Source organism: Elgaria multicarinata, chromosome 3 (assembly GCF_023053635.1).
Source record: "Elgaria multicarinata webbii isolate HBS135686 ecotype San Diego chromosome 3, rElgMul1.1.pri, whole genome shotgun sequence".
Classification (NCBI taxonomy): Eukaryota; Metazoa; Chordata; class Lepidosauria; order Squamata; family Anguidae; genus Elgaria; species Elgaria multicarinata.
The window spans coordinates 159,293,520-159,313,932 of NC_086173.1; the positions used below are offsets into that span (position 1 = coordinate 159,293,520).

Consider the following 20,413-nt stretch of genomic DNA (forward strand, 5'->3'; position numbering starts at 1 on the left):
GGCTATCAGTGGCTACTAGCCCTGATGGATATGTGCCACCTCCAGTATTTGAGGCAGTAAGCCTGTGTGCACCAGTTGCTGGGGAACATGGGTGGGAGGGTGCTGTTGCACCATGTCCTGCTTGTTCATCCCTGGCCGATGGCTGGTCGGCCCCTGTGTGAACAGAGTGCTGGGCTAGATGGACCTTTGGTCTGATGCAGCAGGGCCCTTCTTATGTTCTTATGCACCATGATCCAGATCCAGAATTTGACATCTCGCTTGCCTATGCCCCATGGTCACGAAGCAGTGGCACTGCTAAGGATGAGTCCAGGCCCCTGCAAACCCCACCTGCACCCCACACATGACCACCCAGGGAGCTGCAGCAGGGCGGCACAAGCCACCTCTTATTTTATTCTTGCACTCACAAATAGGATTTAAGTGAGTCTGAAATGCAAAGTGCACACGCTTAGAGCCTTTTCGCTTTTAAATCCAGGATGGCAAAGAGTTTCGTTGTTGCCGTTAGGGTGGTCGTATGAAAAGGTGGACGGGTGTCCTGTATCTTTAGCAGTTGTATAGAAAAGGGAATTTCAGCAGGTGTCATTTGTAGGCATGCAGCACCTGGTGGAATGCCCTCTGGAGCTCTGTCTAGTGTGACCGGATACAAAACAGGGCAGGGCTCCTGCAGCTTTAACTGTTGTGGTGAAGAGGGCATTTCACCAGGTGCTGCATGCATAACAATGACACCTGCTGAAATTCCCTTTTCTATACAACTGTCATATAGGAGCCCGGTCCTTCTTTCCATAGGGTCACCCTGGTCGTTCTAACATGCCAGGGATGCAGTTATAAAGCATGGAGTGGCAGCTGGGAATGGGAGTGGTGTGGGGAGAGAAATGTTGGTTGTATGCTCCACCGCTGAAATAATGCACAGCATTGCCATCGGTTGATTTTATTTAAAGTATTTTTATGCCGCTTCTCAGCTCCCCAAAAAGCCTCCCTGGGTGGCTTATAAACAAACAGTAAAAGACAGACCCTGCTTGCAGGTTTACAGTCTGAAAAGAACATGACACACAAGGAAAAGAGGATGAGGAGGGTGAAAGAGAAAATACCACCCCCTCTGCAAAAAGCCCCTATGTTAGAATCATAGAATCATAGAATAGCAGAATTGGAAGGGCCCTACAAGGCCATCGAGTCCAACCCCCTGCTCAATGCAGGGGGTTATGTGCTTCACCACCGAAGCAATACAGAGGATCCCCCACCCTCCGCACAGGGCTAACATCTTCACCTTGTGGGGAAAAAGGAGCTGTTGATCTGCCCCTCCATTGGAAGATGAGAGGACGGAGCAGGGCCTTCCCACCAGCCTAAACAGTCTCCTTAATTTCTTTTTATTTTCTCCCTCTTCCCTCCCCATCCACTTTTCCTTGTGTGTCGTGTCTTTTTTAGAATGTAAGCCTGAGGGTAGGGACTGTCTTCTTAATTGATACATTGTAAGCCACTCCGAGAGCCTTTTGGCTGAGGTGCGGGATAAAAATACTCTAAATAAATAAAATAAATAAATAAAATAGCTGCCTCAAGGGACTGCCCACAAGACTACAAACTCCAGGGTCTAAAATGACTTAGTTTCACTGTCAACAAGAAGACAATCAATTAGTTCCAGAAGGGTTAATCTATTGCTGCAAAAACAATCAAGAGTCTTGTGACACCTGTAAGACCAACACATTTATTTTGGCCTAAGCTTTCATAGACTAGAGTCACGTCATCAGAGAATTTCTGTTACATGTTCAGTGCCTACGGTGATTGGGGGTAGGGGTGGGAGGGGGAATTGTGAACACTGAGGTTAGAAGGAAATTAAATGCAGGAAGTAGTGACAGTGACAATCATGTTAACAAGAAGGAAATTAAATGCAGAAAGAAGTGACAGCGACAATCACATGAACAGCGGCCATAACTTGGTTATTTACTGGTTTCCCATTAAGAAAAGTATTATTTATTTCTTTGGAGCATTTTACCCCGCTCTTCTGCCCAAAAAAGGCTCCAGAGTGGCTTACAAAGATCAGTAGTAAGGCTTACAAACTAAAAGGCATGGCAGAAGAGAAAAAGGGATTGGGAGGGAGGAGGAAAAAGGCAAACTTGTGCTGTTATTTATGGCACAGTGGTGCGTTCTTGGTTGTTGTTACTGGAGCCAGAATGCTGTATTAATGCTGTATTAAGTGTTTCTTTTGTCTGATGTAACAGACAGACCTTATATGATTTCAATCTAGCTGTGTTTCAACCTGCTTTGAATCCGGCTGGATTTCAAACCGCTTTCAACCCGGCTGGGTTTCAAACCGCTTTCAATCCGGCTGGGTTTCAAAGTGTTTTTTCCTTGGTAGCCACCTGTCGCACTATTGTGGGTGGTGGCAACGATCCCTGGAGAAGACCCTCCAAAGATGACTTTTCTTTCCCCTTCCCAGGCTCGGGGTCTCCATTTCCCTAGTTTGAACTGATTCTCGGCGTGTCTCTCCTTCTGCAGGGAGTTTCTCCACTCTTTAACCGAACAGATCCTGTTTGACTTACCTGCTTCTCTGGAGGCTTTAAGAGTTCGTCAGCAGTGGCTCAAAGCCAGAGTTGCTGGGGGCCTAAGACGTCGTCCCACTACTGGCCTGAGAGACCATGGCAGTAGCTGCAGAAGAAGGTGACCTTGTGGCCCCAGGTCTTCGATTAGAGGCTACGCTGGAGCAGGATGAGAAAGTGGAAAAGCGAGACCTGTCAGGCTTTGAAGCAGGGAGAAGAGCAGGAAGCTGTCAGGCTGCCCAGGTGGAGGGCCGCATGGAATTCTGGGAAAGGACAGTGCCGACCTTCCTGGATCAGGACATCATAAATCCAGATGTAGAATGTCAGCGCTTCAGGCGACTCCACTACCAAGAGGACGAGAGCCCCCACGAAGTATGCAGCCAACTCTGGGAACTTTGCCGTCAGTGGCTGAAGCCAGAGAGGTGCACGAAGGAACGGATCCTGGACCTGGTGATCCTGGAGCAGTTCCTGGCCATCCTACCCTCAGAGATGCAGAACTGGGTCAGGAACGGTGGTCCTGGGAGTTGCATCCAGGCTGTTGTCTTGGCAGAAGATTTTCTGGGGAAACAGCAAAAGAACCTGGGACAGGAGCCGGTGAGCACATAGCTGGCAGTGGGACAGTTCAGACGACACAGCTAAGCCATGGTTCGTCCACTAACCCTTTGGTTAGTGAGCGTGTTTAAACCGTGGTTATCCAGCCACCGTGGTTAGGAATGGCTCAGATGACACACTTACATCATGGATCAAACGACATGCTAAGCCATGGTACATACCACATGCTAAGCCATAATGGCCCCGTTCAGAAGACACCTTAAACCACGGCTTGGCAAAAAGCCTTATTCAGCATGGTTAAAGTCGTGGTTTAAGGTGTCTTCTGAACATGGCCCAGCTTTCTGGCTTAACCACCATCATTAAAGCCATGGTTTAAGGCGTCTTCTGAACGGGCCAGTGTTTAGCTCAAAATGCTTAACCACCATGGCTTAACGCGTCATCTGAACACTGTTTGTAAGAACTTAAGCTAAACTACGCTGGTGTTCTTTGCCCTGCGCCTTTTGCCTTTGGCCCCTCCCTCTTTAGCCTCTGATCCCGCCCACCACCCGAATGCAGCCTCCCTGAGAGCTTCTCTGGGAGTGAATTTGACCCTCATGGTGGAAGAGGTTCAACACCCCTGGATTGTAGGCTAAAGGGAGGCGGAGAATTTTTGCTTTTGCCGTTCCTCCTTTTAACCTCCCTGCCTTCCCGGTTGACTTTGTGAAATTTTCTCTCCTGCCTCAGGTGCAATGGCCTTTTGCAAAGGCAGCCAAGCCTTCCTTTGAGCTGAAGAGGACTCCGTCGGACGGTGATGGTCTCCTCTTCAGGGGGTTCCTCCAGGAAGCTGATGGACGTGGCGCCTCGCCAGGTAAGGATTTCACATGCTTGGGGAGCTTGCTCCTCTGCCGTGGTTGGATGGTTCATCAGCCAGGGTTCCTGTAGTTTTAAAGTTCCTGCATTGAGCAGGGGGTTGGACTAGATGACCTCGAAAGCCCTTCCAACTCTGTGATTCTATGGTGGGCTTCCCTGATGGACTCTTCAGAAGCCCTGCTTCTTGCAGTTTCTGGGGTGGGGAGATGGGGGCAAAAAATATTAATTTATGTAAAGCACGTATGCTCAAGGCACCTAGAACAGCTTATGACAAATCATGGAATAAGGGGAGAGGTCCTCTTATGGATCAGTAATTGGTTAAAGAACAGAAAGCAGAGAGTAGGAATAAATGGTCAATTCTCCTGATGGGGGGAAGAAAATAGTGGGTTCCTACAGGGATTGCCAAGTCTAAAGGCCTTTATTCCGTTCTTATTCTCCTTGATCTAACTGCAGCCTTTGACAGGGTTGATCATGATCTTCTTTTAGATTCCCTTCATGACCTTGGATTTTGTGGCTCTGTCTATAACTGGTTTGCCTCCTATCTAGCGGGCCGCTCTTTCAGTGTGTTGGCTAATGGCAGCTCGTCTTCTTCTTTTCCCCTTTCAGTAGGGGTACCGCAAGGCTCGGTGCTTGGCCCGTTGCTGTTTTCTTTATACATGTTGCCCTTGGGTAATCTTATTCAATCTCATGGCCTCCAATATCATCTGTATGCCGATGATACACAATTATATCTCTCATCTCCGGATCTTTCTCCTGATGTTCACGATCGTATCTCGGCATGTCTTTCAGATATCTCAGCTTGGTTGCTTCATCGTCGTTTGAAACTTAATATGGCAAAGACTGAATTGCTTGTTCTTCCTCCTAAACCTTCTTCTCATCTCTCATTCTCTCTTACTGTCAATAATGTTACACTTACTCCGGTCAAGGAAGCTCGTAGCCTTGGCTTTATATTTGACTCCTCGCTCTCCTTTATTCCTCATATTGAGACAGTAGCTAAATCCTGTCGTTTTTTCCTGTATAATATTGCCAGGATTCGATCATTTTTGTCTGTCTCTTCTGCCAAGACGCTTGTTCATGCACTGGTTATTTCTCGGTTGGACTACTGCAACCTTCTTCTCACTGGCCTTCCTTCTTCTCACATCAGTCCGTTGGTTTCTGTTCACCACTCTGCCGCTAAGATCATCTTCTTGGCCCGCCGCTCTGACCATGTTACTCCACTGCTGAAATCTCTTCATTGGCTTCCAGTTCACTCTAGAATCCAATATAAACTTCTCCTGTTGACCTTCAAAGCTTTTCACGGTCTAGCTCCTTCCTATCTCTCCTCTCTCATCTCACACTATTGCCCCGCTCGTGCTCTTCGCTCCTCTGATGCCATGTTTCTCGCCTGCCCAAGGGTCTCTACTTCCCTTACTCAGCTTCGTCCATTTTCTTCTGCTGCCCCTTACGCCTGGAACGCTCTTCCAGAACATTTGAGAACTACAACTTCAATCGCAGCTTTTAAAGCTCAGCTAAAAACTTTTCTTTTTCCTAAAGCTTTTAAAACTTGATTTTGTTCTGACTTTTATACTGCCTGTTTGGTGCATTCTCTTCCCCTCCTTATTGTTTTACTATGATTTTATTAGATTGTAAGCCTATGCGGCAGGGTCTTGCTATTTATTGTTTTACTCTGTACAGCACCATGTACATTGATGGTGCTATATAAATAAATAAATAATAATAATAATAAGCTAACAACAGCTGGAATTGTTTAGCTTGGAAAAAATGAGGCTAAGGGGAGACATAATAGAGGTGCACAAAATGATGCCTGGTGTGGAGAACGTGGACAGGGAGACCTTTTTCTCCCTCGCCCATAATACTAGAACCCAAAGGGGTCATTATCCCATGAAGCTGATGGGTGGGAGATTCAGGGCAGATGAAAAGAAGGACTTCTTCACACATCGCAGAGTTAAACTACGGAACTCACTGCCACAAGATATAGTGATGGCCACCACTTTGGATGGCTTTAAAAGGGGGTTGGATAAATTCCTGGTGGAGAAGGCGATCAATAGCTACTAGCCCTGATAGTTGTGTGCTACCTCCAGTATCAGAGGCAGTAAACCTGTATACACCCCATGCTGGGGAACATGGGTGGGAGGGTGCTGTTGCACTGTGTCCTGCTTGTGGGTCCCTGGTCAATAGCTGGCTGGACACTGTGTGAACAGAGTGCTGGACTAGATGGACCCTCGGTCTTGATCCAGCAGGGCTCGTCTTATGTTCTTATACTAGATGGACCCCCAACCCAGGGATAGATCTGATCCTGATCCTCCTCTTCTCTATTTTATTCCCACAACAACCCTGTGAGGTAGGTTGGGCTGAGAGAGTCTGTGACTGGCCCAGAGCCACCCAGTGAGCTTCCATGGCTGACTGGGGACTAGAACCCGAATCTCCCAGCTCCCAGTCCAACACCTTAGCTACTACACCACTAGAACCCGGATCTCCCAGCTCCCAGTCCAACACCTTAGCTACTACACCACTAGAACCCGGATCTCCCAGCTCCCAGTCCAACACCTTAGCTACTACACCACTAGAACCCGAATCTCCCAGCTCCCAGTCCAACACCTTAGCTACTACACCACTAGAACCCGGATCTCCCAGCTCCCAGTCCAACACCTTAGCTACTACACCACTAGAACCCGAATCTCCCAGCTCCCAGTCCAACACCTTAGCTACTACACCACTAGAACCCGAATCTCCCAGCTCCCAGTCCAACACCTTAGCTACTACACCACTAGAACCCGAATCTCCCAGCTCCCAGTCCAACACCTTAGCTACTACACCACTAGAACCCGAATCTCCCAGCTCCCAGTCCAACACCTTAGCTACTACACCACTAGAACCCGGATCTCCCAGCTCCCAGTCCAACACCTTAGCTACTACACCACTAGAACCCGAATCTCCCAGCTCCCAGTCCAACACCTTAGCTACTACACCACTAGAACCCGGATCTCCCAGCTCCCAGTCCAACACCTTAGCTACTACACCACACTGGCTAAAGTGTGGGAGTTGGGAGATCTGGGTTCTAGAGACTACAAATCCCACCAGCCCTAGCCAGTACAGCCAATGGGTGAGGAATCATGGGAACTAAAATGATCGTGGGGCTGGAGCGTCTCCCCTATGAAAGAAGGTCCCAACAGCTGGGGCTGCTTAGCTTGGAGAAAAGGAGGCTGAGGGGAGACAGGATGGAGGTGTAGAAAATGATGCCTGGTGTGGAGAATGTGGACAGGGAGACCTTTTTCTCCTTCTTCCACAATACTAGAAGCTAAAGGGGTCATCCCATGAAGCTGATGGGTGGGAGATTCAGGACAAATAAAAGGAACTACGGAACTCACTACCACAAGATGTAATGATGGCCACCAATTTGGATGGCTTTAAAGGGGGGTTGGATAAATTCCTGGAGGAGAAGGCTATCAAGGGCTACTAGCCCTGATGGTTATGTGCTACCGCCAGTATCAGAGGCAGTATGCCTGTGTACACCAGTTGCTGGGGAACATGGGTGGGAGGGTGCTGTTGCACCCGTGTCCTGCTTGTGGGCTCCCTCTGGGCAACCCCTGTGGGAACAGTTCTTCTTATGTTCTTTATGGGAACAGATTAAGGAGGAGCCGAACATTGCTGGTTTCTCAGCTGAGCCAATGGAGTGACCCTGTTCCTGTTGCTCCTCCAGCAAACTGACCTTATTAAAGGGGCAGGATTCCAGTTTCCTGTGAGGTTTTTCCAACCTAGACTTTCAGTTACCACCAGGTACAATTCTTCATCTCCTTTCTTTGTTCTCTGACCTCAAGTTCTTGAGGGAAATGGAGGCTGTCCACCTGTTACTACCTCCTCAAGACTTTATTCCCTCTATTATGAAATGCCGTCTTACCGTGCTTTCTTTATAAAAGGCAACTCTGCTGTAGTTTACACAAGCCAAGGGGTGAATGGGGGTTGTAGTCCCAACACGTACGGTCAGCACCAGGTTGGGGACGGCTAGCCTAAAGGAAAGCGTGAAGGCCCGTTTGTGATGTGACTACTCCCATTTGTACTAGTAGTGGGGCTGTCCATACACCTTGTATACCCGTGGCGGCTGTGTTGTGGCGCTGTGTAGTTTATACGACGCAGCCGCCAACTCGCACCCACCACGGGCATTTCCCCACAGATTGCGCACTTAAAAAGTCACTGACTTACCACGACTTCTTATTTTATTTATTTATTGCATTTATATTCCGCCTGTTTTCCTCCAAGGAACCCAAGGCAGCGTACATAATCCTCCTCCTCTCCATTTTTATACTCACAACAACAACAACAACAACAACCCTGTGAGGTAGGCTGGGCTGCATGTCTGTGACTGGCCCAAAGTCACCCAGAGGGTTTCCATGGCCGAGTGGGGACTAGAACCCGGATCTCCCGACTCCCAGCCCAACACTTTAACCACTACAGCACACTGGCATTCATTTACTCTGAGGTCTTCACCTTCTTTGCTCGTCTGTCGGCGGTGACCTTGCTTCACATCGAGGCTGGGGGCGTTCCGGGGGCGGATGGAGGCCCACAGTAGGTTGGGTGGGTGTGCATGGCAAGGCCGAGCAGACAGCGGACTTGATGAGCTGAATAGCCACCAGCCCTGCCTGGAAAGTCCAGGCTCCCTCCTGTCTTGGAGATTTCCCACACCCTCATGTGGCCCAGAGTGGTAAGCGGCAGTTACTGCAGCCGAAACTCTCCCCACGGCCTGAGTTCGATCCCAGCGGAAGCTGGTTCTCAGGCAGCCGGCTCAGGTCGACTCAGCCTTCCATCCTTCCGAGGTCGGTAAAATGAGTGCCCAGCTAGCTGGGGGAAAGGGAACCGCGACTGGGGAAGGCAATGGCAAACCACCCCGCTATAAGGCTTGCCAAGAAAACGTCAGCGAAAGCAGGCGTCCCTCTAGGAGTCAGCAATGACTCAAGTGCTTGCACGAGAGGTTCCTTTCCTCCTTTCCTTTTCCCCGCAGCTGTGATGTTACGGGGTTTTGCATGAACCAGCGTCAAAGTGACACCGTCAAGACACCCCCAGTGCGTGTGTTTTTAAAATATCTGAGCTTGCAGGCCAATTAAAAGCGCCTGTTTGGCCCCTGGGTTTATCACTCCTCCTTTTGTCTCCTTCACAGGTGATGGAACAGCAGTGGAGAGATGCTCCAAATCTTCTTCTTCTAGTGTTGGAGTGGAAACAGCCACCGTGCTGCCAGCCCAGGTAGGAAAAAGATCTTTGGGGAAATGTTTCAGGTATGGTTTTGGGCCCTTTTTCATTTCCGGCATATCGGGGTGGGCAACTTCAGCTTCAGGAGCCAAATCCGGCCTGCACCTCCCCTCACCCCCGTTAGACTTGATGGCCTTGTAGGCCCCTTCCAACTCTACTATTCTATGATTCTATCTCAGTCTGGCTCTCCAAGGTTCCCCAGGTGTCCACGCCTCCTTTCCATGGCCACGCCTCCTTTCCATGGCCACGCCTCCTTTCCATGGCCACGCCCCCTTTCCTCCAACCACTGATGGTTCTGTGGTTTTCCAGCTTTGGCACAGTTTCCCCCCTCATTGTAAGAGGTTGAAATCCCTCTGCTATGAATTTGTTCAAAAATTGTGGAAAATGGTGTTTAATGAGATAAAATAAATTGTAGGAATGGAGATTAAAGAGACACCTATAGTGGCATTGTTATCATTCTGTGGAGAATTAAACTGTAATAAAGAGACAAAAGAATTGATAACGAATTTGCTGATGGCAGCAAGGTTAATCATATCTAGGAACTGGAAGGTTCAAGGAGATCATCATATTGAAGATTGGTATAAAGAGATATGGGATATCGCTATTAATGATAAATTAACATGTAATATAAAAGTAAGAAGAGGAATAACAAAAACGAATGATTTTGAGGGAATATGGAAACAGTTCCTAGAATTTGTTTTATCTAAGGGGAGTGGGGAACCACCTCCAGAAGAAACAATGAGATTCTGGAAACAGGAATAAGATCCCGGGGTGGGGGCGGGGTGCACTTTTATGTTAAGTATGATTATGTTAACAGATTAAACTAGAAAATATGCTATTAAGGTTATTCAACATTTATGTATTATGTTGGTTTTTCTGTTATTGTATTGATGTGACGCGACGAGGAGGGGGATTTTCACACTCTTCGGATGATCAGTGGGGGGGGGGGGGGAACTTATTTATTTATTTATTACATTTCTATACCGCCCAATAGCCGGAGCTGTCTCTCTGTCATTTTCTCTCTGTCAGGGCCTGGTGACTTTCGAGGAGGTGGCTGTGCGTTTCACCGAAGGGGAGTGGGCCCTGCTGGATCTGGGCCAGAGAGCTCTGTACAGGCGGGTCATGCTGGAGAATTATGGGATGGTGGCCTCTTTGGGTAAGAAACCCTTTGCCTCTTTTCAGAGCACAAGAGAGTGCCATGGGCAGGTCTGCCTCCGAGGGGCAGAGAGGTTCCTCCGGCCTTCAGTCACATGGACATAGTAAAATGAATTAAAATCAATGTTTTAAACAAAATAACCCCAAGATGCACACCCCTAAGGTCCTTTTGTATACATTCCAAATTTCACAGGTCTAAGTTTCACAGTCTTGGTGCCATGATGGATGGGCAGGCGGGCAGACAAGTAGCCTCCTCTTCCTCCCTTTCTTCTTCCTTCCTCCTCCTCCTCCCTTCTTTCTTTCCCTTCTTTCTCCTCCTCCTCCCTTTCTTCTTCCTTCTCCTTCTTTTCTTCTTCTTCTTCCTCCTCCTCCCATTCTTCCTTCTTCTCCTTCCTTCCTCCTTCCACCTCTTCTTCCTTCCTTCCTTCCTTCCTTCCTTTTCCTCCTCCTCCATCATCATCATCTTCCTCCTCCTCCTCCTTTCCTTCTACCTCCTCCTCTTCTTTCCTTTCTTCTTCTTCCTTCTCCTTCCTTCATCTCCTTTCTTCCTTCCACTCCTTTTCTTTCTTTCTTTCTTTCTTTCTTTCTTTCTTTCTTTCTTCTTCCTCCTCTTCCTTTTTTCCTTCCACCTCTTCCTTCCTTCGCCCCTCCTCCTCCTCCCTATTATTTTTATTATTATAAAAATAATAAGCAATACAGACCAATTGGAATGGGTTCAGAGGAAGGGGACGTTTCCGTATGGTCACCCTAGACTAGATGGCCTCCAAGCAACCCCCCCCCTTGCTCTACAATTCTAGGATTCGAAGTATACCTGTAATGGCCTAAGCGCTGTGAAGGGGTGAAAAGATAAGACAAGCCGCTGCCTGCCAGGAAGGACAAGACACTGATAGGGGGGGAGGAGGAAGAGGAGGAGGCGGTCCTTGGATGGGTGTGAGTGTGTCACAGGGATTACCGAATCAGAACAGATGACTTCCAAGAGGGAAGACCCTCTTCAGGTGGGGAGAGAGGTGTATTGCTTAAATAAAGCTTTTTGGGTTATTTAGCAGTTCTCGTTTTTTGTCTCCTAAGAAGGTAGGAAGTTTTTAAAGAAACACAGCACTGCTTCTGAGGCGGCTTCTGACGGGATGCCAGCCGGGCTGACTTTCTCTCGCCTTCTTTTAGCTCCGCCCGTTTTAGTCTGTGGCGTGCTCTAGGATCGGCTAGCCTCTCCGTGCCCTCCCCCTCGGAAGAATATTGGCTTCCCACTGACTGTATTGTTTGCCCTTAAAGAGATCAGCTCTGGAGAGGGTTCAGTCCCAGCTGGTGAAGATCCTGTGAGAGCTTCCTCCCCCACTGGTATAGCCTGGCCTGCGTCTGGCGCCGACTCCTCTACTTCAGAGTCTGATTCTTATTGATCACCTGGAACACCTTCTTCCACCCCAGGGGGAACAGGGCTAGGCATGACACACTGACTGGCAGCCGCTCTCCAGTGTTTCAGGCAGGAATTTTCCCAGCCCTATCTGGAGATGCCGGGGGAATCGAACCTGGGACCTTCCGCACGCAAAGCAGGGGCTCTACCACTGCGCTATGGGCACTACGGAAGGTGAGAGCTCAGGTGTTCTCTTGTAACCCAGCAATAACCAGCTATCGTTTTCTCCTTGCTTCCCTAGAAACCCTGATGATCCCCAAACCTGACCTCATCTACCGGTTGGAGGAGGAGGAGGAGGAGAAGCTAAGTGACTGGTGCACCAGGGAAGGGGCAAGATCCACAGGTAGCAGCCTAGAAGGGTGGTAGTGGTGGGGGCTTTTTTTGCGGCTTAAGAGCTGTGGGGATCCCTGGATGGGCTAAAGCAAGGATCCCCAATCTTTTTGGGCCCGCGGGCGTCACAAAATGCCTCATTAGTGGATCACCACGTTGATGTCTCCACCTGTCGTGTCTGCGGATCACAGGCTGCGCCTTATTCAGCAAAAAACGTTTGTTTTGTGTCTAAGGCAATCAAAGGCTACTAGTCCTCAAGATGCAGAAAGAGAGACCAGCTCTGGTGCTGGCAAAAAACGTTCTTGTTTTTGATAAATTCTTCTTTAATGAGCTCTGTACCCTTCCGGTACAATCCGCCCCATACGCTCAGGTCCTCTGGGAAGGATTTACTCCAGTCAGCGAAAACTAGGCTGACAACCGTTACCCAGAGGACCTTTTCTTCTGCCGCCCCCAGACTGTGGAATGGCCTGCCGGAGGGGATTCATCAACTTAATAGTCTTTTTGGATTCAAGAAGACTATAAAGACTGATCTCTTCCGGCAAGCCTACCCTGTTAAATTTTAAGATGTCTGACTGTTATTTTAATAATGTATTAGTTTTATACGTTTTTAATCAGTTTTATGTACCATATTTCTTCGATTGTAAGACGCCATCGATTTTAAGACGCACACTAATTTCAGTACCACCAACAGAAAAAAAACCCACCTAAGACACACCCGCGATTCTAAGACACACCCCGTGTTTAGAGATGTTTACATGGGGAAAAAAGTGCGTCTTAGAATCGAAGAAATAGGGTATTTTATAGTATTTTTGTATTTGATGTTGTTCCCCAGAGGGAGAGGCAGGTAATAAATAAATATGTTGTTGTTGTTGTTATTATTATTATTATTCAGGAGCTGAAGAAAAACACAAGCTATTAAAATATATAACAATAACTAAAATGTCCTCAGCTTTTTCTTTCGGGCATCCCCACTGAGAACTGCGTTCTCTAAAACACTCCTGCTCGTGCTACTAGTCCTCAAGGCCGCATGTTACCTCCAGTATGCCTATGTACACCATTTGATGGGAAACCTGGGTGGGAATTATTATTATTATTATTATTATTATTATTATTATTATTATTATTATTATTAGCCACCTCTCCATTTAATCGAAGCAGAGAACAATAGTAAGTATAAAATACATAAAATACTGATTAAAAACATAGTATACATTGTTAAAACATCCTAACAACATCCTAAAGGCATCCTAAAAGCATCCTAAAATTCTACTGGAAGGTGTTGTTTCCCTCAGATTCTGCTTGTGGGCTTCCCACAGCTTTTGGATTCGATAAGCCTTTGGTCTGATTCAACAGGACTCTTTATTTCTCAGGAATTCTTGTGCGTGGGAGACAGGAAACTAGTATTAACCAGTGGTCTTTATTTATTCCAGGATGGAAGACGGAGAATGAGGATGAGCTTTATGAGGCTTGTATAGAGAGAACTGGGAGTCCAGATGCAAAAGAGATTTTTGTGACTGAAGACGTTGGACTCCAGATGCAGGTCGTCAAACAAGCCATGAAGTGGAAGAATGAATTCCTTTACTCTCAGGATGTCGAATATCACAAAATCTCATTCCAACAGGACCAGTACAAAGGAAGGAGGAGGAACGAGTGCACAGTGTGCGGGCAAATCTTCAGTCATAAATCAAGCCTTGTGACTCATCAGAGAATCCACACGGGTGAGAGACCTTACAAATGTACAGAGTGCGGGAAGAGCTTCAACCGGAGAACGCGACTCACTTCGCATCAAAGGCTGCACACAGGGGAGAAACTGTATAACTGCTCAGACTGCAGCAAGAGCTTTTGTGAAAAATCAAGTCTTAACGCCCATCAGAGAATTCACACAGGAGAGAAACCCTTTAAGTGCTTGAGCTGCGGGAAAAGCTTCAGTCGTAGCTCGAACCTTATTGCTCACCAAAGAATTCACACCAGGCAGAAACCCCGTGGCCGCTCAAAAGGTAGCAAGGGATTTCAATCTAAGCACGTTTCACAGGAGAGAATTCGTACAGGAGAAGATCTGTGTGCTTCTTCAAACTTTAACAGGAACACTTGCGATGAATCACGTTTCCTTGAACATCCAGAAATCTACACAGGAGAAGAAATGTATAAATGTTTTGACTGTGGGGAGATCTTCAGTAAGAGCTCAAATCTTTTTACACATCAAAAAATTCACTTAGAAGAGAAACCATATAACTTCTGTAGCGATAATTTTTGTGACAAATCTAGCCTTTTGACCCATCAGGGTATCCTTTCAGGAGAAAAAATGTATAAATGCTCAGTTTGTGATAAAAGCTTCACTCGGAACTGGAGCCTCATTACGCATCAAAGATATCACAGAGGAGAGAAACCTTATAAATGTGCGGACTGCAGCGAGAGTTTTTGCGATAAATCAAGCCTTATCAGGCACCAGAGAATCCACACGGGAGAAAAGCTCTATAAATGCTTCATTTGTGAGAAAAGCTTCAATCAGAGCACAAACCTTTTTACACACCAGAGAATTCATACAGGAGAGAAGCCCTATAAGTGTCTTGACTGTGGGAAAAGCTTTAATCAGAGCTCACATCTTATCAGACATCAGAGACTCCACACTGGAGAGAAACCCTATAAATGCTCTGAATGTGGGAAAAGCTTCACCCAAAGCCCTAATCTCATCAGGCACTGGAAAATCCATACCAGGGAGAATACTCAGTAACGTCTTCTTCCTTTTATGGAAGTGTTTCAATCAGAGCACAAGAGTACGACACACATCAGATAAGGTGTTATGAGATAGCAAAGAACACACACAAATGAGGAATCTGATATAGTCATGCTTCTGGATGTTTTGCGTGTGTGTCACAATTTACTATATCCACTGACTTTTTCCTCAGGTGACTGAGGATCATAGAATCATAGAATCATAGAACAGCAGAGTTGGAAGGGGCCTACAAGGCCATCGAGTCCAACCCCCTGCTCAATGCAGGAATCCACCCTAAAGCATCCCTGACAGATGGTTGTCCAGCTGCCTCTTGAAGGCCTCTAGTGTGGGAGAGCCAACAACTTAAGATCCTTCTTAATACTTTAGGCAAGGTTAGAACTTTAGAGTTGGGAGCATGAATGTTCTCTGAGTCTTTGTTTTGTTTTTAAAAAGGTTGGTGCACAGCCTGAACCGATGATGACAGAGAGATAGAAACTAGATGGTCGTTTTTAAAATGTCTTTGGCCTACTGTATCTGTTGATGCTTTTCTATTGTTTGAAAGAGTTTTTCTTCCCATTCTCCCTTCCCCAAAGCATGCATTTTTTACAATATTTATTTTTAGGTTGCGTTAGTGTCCCGTTCCCTTCACCACTGCTGTCCGTCTTTGGGTTCTTTGGGCTGAAACAGCAGGTAAACTATCCAGCCAAGGAGTCCTTACTAGAGCACAAGACTAGGAGCTGGCCAGAAGATGGTGTTACACTAGCAACATCCAGGTGGTAAATTAAATGTTTTATAAGCATCACAGGTGCCCCAGACATTCCTTGAGCAACATCAGTGGGCAAAACAGAAGTGGGATGGGCGTAGGGTTGCCATACGTCCCGCAAAACCAGGAATGTCCGGATTTCCAGGAGATTCTGAAATGTCTCGACCTGCTGGGCAAGAATCCCGGATTCCTGGTCCAGCTGGCTGGAGAAATTCTGACCTCCAAAATGGTGCCTTGAGCCTGGTCAGTGGAGCGGCGGCAGCAGAGAAAAAGACGCATCAATCTGGCGCCTTTTCCAGAGCATCACCGCTCCTCCACAGGCTCATCTCTCATCGAGACTCACCTTATTGCGCCTGTGGCTGCATAGAAAAGGTACACCAGCGCGGAAAGGCGCACGTGCTCTCCTCAGGCTACCTGAGTCCCATGCAATGCAAAGGAGTTTGGTGAGCTTAGCTGGTTGTGGTCAGACCTTTAGGGTTAGCGCGGGGCGGAGCTGCTGCGTTATTTGTGGGGGAAGAAAGAGAGTTTTATGGGGGACAGGAGGGAGTGTGGGGGGGTGACAAGGGGGTGAAGGAGAGGAAAGGAGAGAGGGGAGAAAGGAAAGGAAAGTCACTCCCCCCAAAATCGCCCTTCAAAAATTCACCTCCTTGGATTTGGCTTGCAAGCCTCAAATCTGTTACTTGGAAGTAAGTTGCAGTGAATTTAAGATGTCTGGTTTTACAGTTGTTGATGTCTTAATTGAAAAATTGGGCTTTCCCTAGACCTTTATATATTGCTCAGTTTTTTAAAAAAATCCTAGTCCCCACACAAAAAAAATTGTCCCGGTTTTTGTGGATTCAGAATATGGCAACCCTAGATGGGCGAACTGGTAATACTAAAGAATATATACAAGAATATCTGATAATATAATTTTATCTGTGCAAGCTAAAAATATATATTAAAACAATAGAAGAAGGTACAATGTTATTGTGCTGTAATGTAATGTCCTAAAAGACCAGAAGTAACAGTACCAAGTACAACCAAAACCAAACACGTTACGAAACGAAGGGCCAGTTCAGATATGCCCGGAGGGTGGGTATCACAGAGGGGAGAAACCTTATAAATGTGCCGACTGCAGCAAGAGCTTTTGCGATAAATCAAGCCTTATCAGGCACCAGAGAATCCACACAGGAGAGAAACCCTATTATTATTATTATTATTATTATTATTATTATTATTATTATTATTATTATATTTATTTATATCCCACCTTTTTCCCAGTACTGGAACTCAAGGCGGTTTACAAAATTAAAACATGTACAATTAAAACATGTAAATATAAATTTATAAAAGTTAAAATAGAATTGAAGCTACAGTAAAATTAAAAACATGTTAAAATTTTAAAAACAGTAACAGATCAAAAAGGGGGAGGGAATCCAATACATTAACACAGGTCCAGAGTAGCTCCAGAAGCCTGCTGTAACAAAAAAGGGTTTTGCCTGCCTCCGAAAGTGTAGCACAGGGGGAGCCAGCCTAGCTTCCCTGGGAAGGGAGTCCCAGAGCCTTGGGGCAGTCACCGAGAAGGTCCTCTCCCATGTAGCCTTGTCCCACGGTACAGCTTCAGTGGGCAGCTGTGGGCTTTCCGTTCCACAGCCGGGAGCCTGAACCACCTTGAGGAAATCTTGCAACTTGGCCTCCCAGCTCTGTGGCAAAAGCCCCTCTTCTGTTTCCTGTTTAACATGTTTTGGTGGCGGCCATGTTGGAAACTGCCCGACGGTCTCCGCTTGGATGATATGGAAAGATTCTCCTGTTCTCTCCTCGGGTCCGTTGTCCAGGTTGAGGCCTTCTGGCTCTCCTCTCTCCATTTTCCTTCCCTGGCTTCACACCCTGTGCTCTGGCCACCAGGTGGAAACTGAAGAGGCCTGGAGCCGAGAACGTGGCCTGGCCCACCGCAGACCTTGTAGGTCCTGATCCCAGCTTACTTTGGGGCCTCCATCACTTTTCAGCCAGCCAGAGAAACAACCAGCCTCTAGCTCTGAGCACTGAGTTTCATCAGTACAGGGGGTAACGCCAAAGGATGGAGATCTGGGCTCTCTCAGCGGCACCTCACACCACCAGAAACAAGGTCCTCTCCCATGTACCCATCAGGCGCGCCTGGGATTTTGGTGGGACTGAGAGAAAGGCCTCCCCAGAAGATCTCAGAGCACGGGCAGGGAGAATCCGGTCTATAAATGCTTCATTTGTGAGAATAGCTTCAAGGCGCAAACCTTTTTACACACCAGAGAATTGATGCAGAAGAGAAGCCCTATAAGTGTTTTGACTGTGGGAAAAGTTTTAATCAGAGCTCACATCTTATCAGACACTGCGGATTAATTAACCACACACTCACTCTACCATCAGAATGGGTGACTGGCATCCACGCTATTGATAAATTAGAAACAAAAATGGCTACTGACCGTAGAGAAGGTCTGTGGTGGTAAGAGCATTGACGGAAGTGGTCACTCTTGCCAGCAGACTCTGTCGTCTTCACCATTTTAGTTTTCCCCCTCCGAAACAAGCCAAAATACCCACAAGGTTCTCGCCAGACGACACAGGGCCCACCATGGATGAAGCGCCCTAACCATCTTGTAGAAGATGGGTAGCGAACGTGTAGTCTGCCCACCGTAGGGAGGAAATTCTCCTAGGGTGACCATATGGAAAGGAGGACAGGGCTCCTGTATCTTTAACAGTTGCATGGAAAAGGGAATTTCAGCAGGTGTCATTGTTATGGTGTGCAGCACCTGGTGGAATTCCCTCTTCATCACAACAGTTAATGACGCAGGAGCCCTGCCCTCTTTTGTATCTGGGCACTCTGGGCAGGGCTCCTGCAGTTTTAACTATGCACCAGGGGCTGCATGCCTACAAATGACACCTGCTGAAATTCCCTTTCCTACACAACTGTTAAAGATACAGGAGCCCGGTCCTCCCTTCCATATGGTCACCTTAATTGTCTGCAACACACTAACCCACCATGGATTCCATTTCTGAGCAATCCACAGTGGGTTAGCGTGTCGTCTGAACAATCCCACAGTCTTCAACAACGGTCTAGTACATACGAAGTGGTCTAGCATAGAAAAGTTATATCAGAAAGTCAGGCAGTGTATGTATACAAACACATGTTACAGGCCAGTTTCCTCACAAATACAAGCAACAAAGGACAATGCGGTGTCTAAACCTGTGGATATAAAAACAATGTATTTAAAAAGTGTATTTTTTAAAAGTGCTATTTAAATCTGTATTCCGATACATGGGTATGTTTCAGTAAAAACTCACCAGTTAATGGACTTTGCCAGACCTGAGCAGCTGATAGATGTACACACCAATGCGTGTGCAATATGGCAATAGAAAAACCCCATCTCCCCTGATTTCCCGCCTCTTCCCTCCATTTTGTGCTCCTTAACTGTTGTAAACCACCCAGAGAGCTTCCGCTATGGGGTGGTATATAAATGTAATAAATAAATAAATAAATTCTACTTTTCTCACTCCAGCACAGTTGAACAGTGGTCTAGCATGTTGTCTGAAGCCAGGACATTTTCTGCAGTCTGGTTTGTTAACTAGGGTGACCATATGAAAAGGAGGACAGGGCTCCTGTATCTTTAACAGTTGCATAGAAAAGGGGATATCAGCAGGTGTCATTTGTATATATGGAGAGCCTGGTGAAATTCCCTCTTCATCATAACAGTTAAAGGTGCAGGAGCTAGAGTGACCACATACAAAAGAGGGCAGGGCACCTGCAGCTTTAACCGTGGTGATGAAGAGGAAATTTCACCAGGTTCCCCATATATACAAAAGACGCCTGCTGAAATTTCCTTTTCAATACAACTGTTAAAGGTACAGGAGCCCTGTCCTCCTTTTCATATGGTCACCCTATGTTAACCACCCTGAACAACCCAACAACGAACGTTACAGTTAGCAAGCCCCCCACCCCGTGGAAAATGTCCTGGGTTCAGACAACATGCTAATCCACAGTTCAACAAACAGTGTGTTTGTCATGTCTAACCCTACTGCCCCTGTTTTGGGAGAAGGTATTTCAGGTGATCAATCAGAATCAGATTCAGAACTACTAGAAGATGCAGTGCTGGGCACCAGCCAGCCTGTACCAGTGGGGAAGGAAGCTCTCACAGGAGATTCACCAGCTGGAAGTCAGCCCTCTCCAGAGTTTATCTCTTCAAGGCCAAACGCTACACACTCAGGGGGAAGTGAGTTTTCTTCCGGGGGGCGAGTGTCCCAAAAAACTAGCTGAAGCTAGGGTCCACTGGAAGCTCAAACGCACGGAGCAAAAAGAAGGTGTGAGAAAGTCGGAGAGATTATGCCAGAACCTGCCACCGCACCAGGCGCTCTGAGAAGTGGCTTTGTATTTGAGAAGTGGCTTTGTATTCTTCTTCAGCGGACAATTGTCTTGCTTAGTTTGCATAGTTTTGCCTAGGAGGACGTTTCCTAGAGGTTAGACTCTCTTCAGGTAGAAGAGACGTTTATTGCTTAATAAAAGCTTTGTGGCTTACTTAGCAAGCCTCGTCATTTGCCTCCCATCGAAAGTAAGAGCTTTCCGAGAAACACGACAGTGTTGTGCGAACGCAGTCAGTATATGATGATACAGGCTGGCTTTTTCTTTTTTTAAGGGGGGAAAATCACAAAAACCACAAAGATTGTTTTGACACTCTTAATGGAGCCGATTGTATCGGGAACATTTATGTGTCTTCGGTTGCCTTGGCGCCTTCAATATTCACCATTGGCACCGATTTGCTATTGAAGGACTTAAATGGTGCCATCTCTGCTCCAGATCCTGTTTATTTCCCCTTATTGTGAAAGCTGGTGGTCCATTCTCCTGCAGAGTTCCCTGTTGTTTAACTGGTTTA

The 20,413-nt window shown here is 46.9% G+C and overlaps 1 protein-coding gene across 1 annotated transcript; it reads left to right on the top strand.

Annotated features, from left to right (window-relative positions):
• Positions 1-530: 530 nt before the first annotated feature.
• Positions 531-14,891, top strand: LOC134395655 (zinc finger protein ZFP2-like). Its single transcript, XM_063121819.1, has 7 exons — positions 531-573; positions 2,756-3,122; positions 3,804-3,927; positions 9,082-9,225; positions 10,165-10,326; positions 11,975-12,076; positions 13,494-14,891. The coding sequence occupies exons 2-7, from the start codon at positions 2,784-2,786 to the stop codon at positions 14,792-14,794; spliced, it is 2,172 nt and encodes a 723-aa protein (XP_062977889.1). The 5' UTR covers positions 531-573; positions 2,756-2,783; the 3' UTR covers positions 14,795-14,891.
• The last annotated feature ends 5,522 nt before the right edge of the window (positions 14,892-20,413 follow it).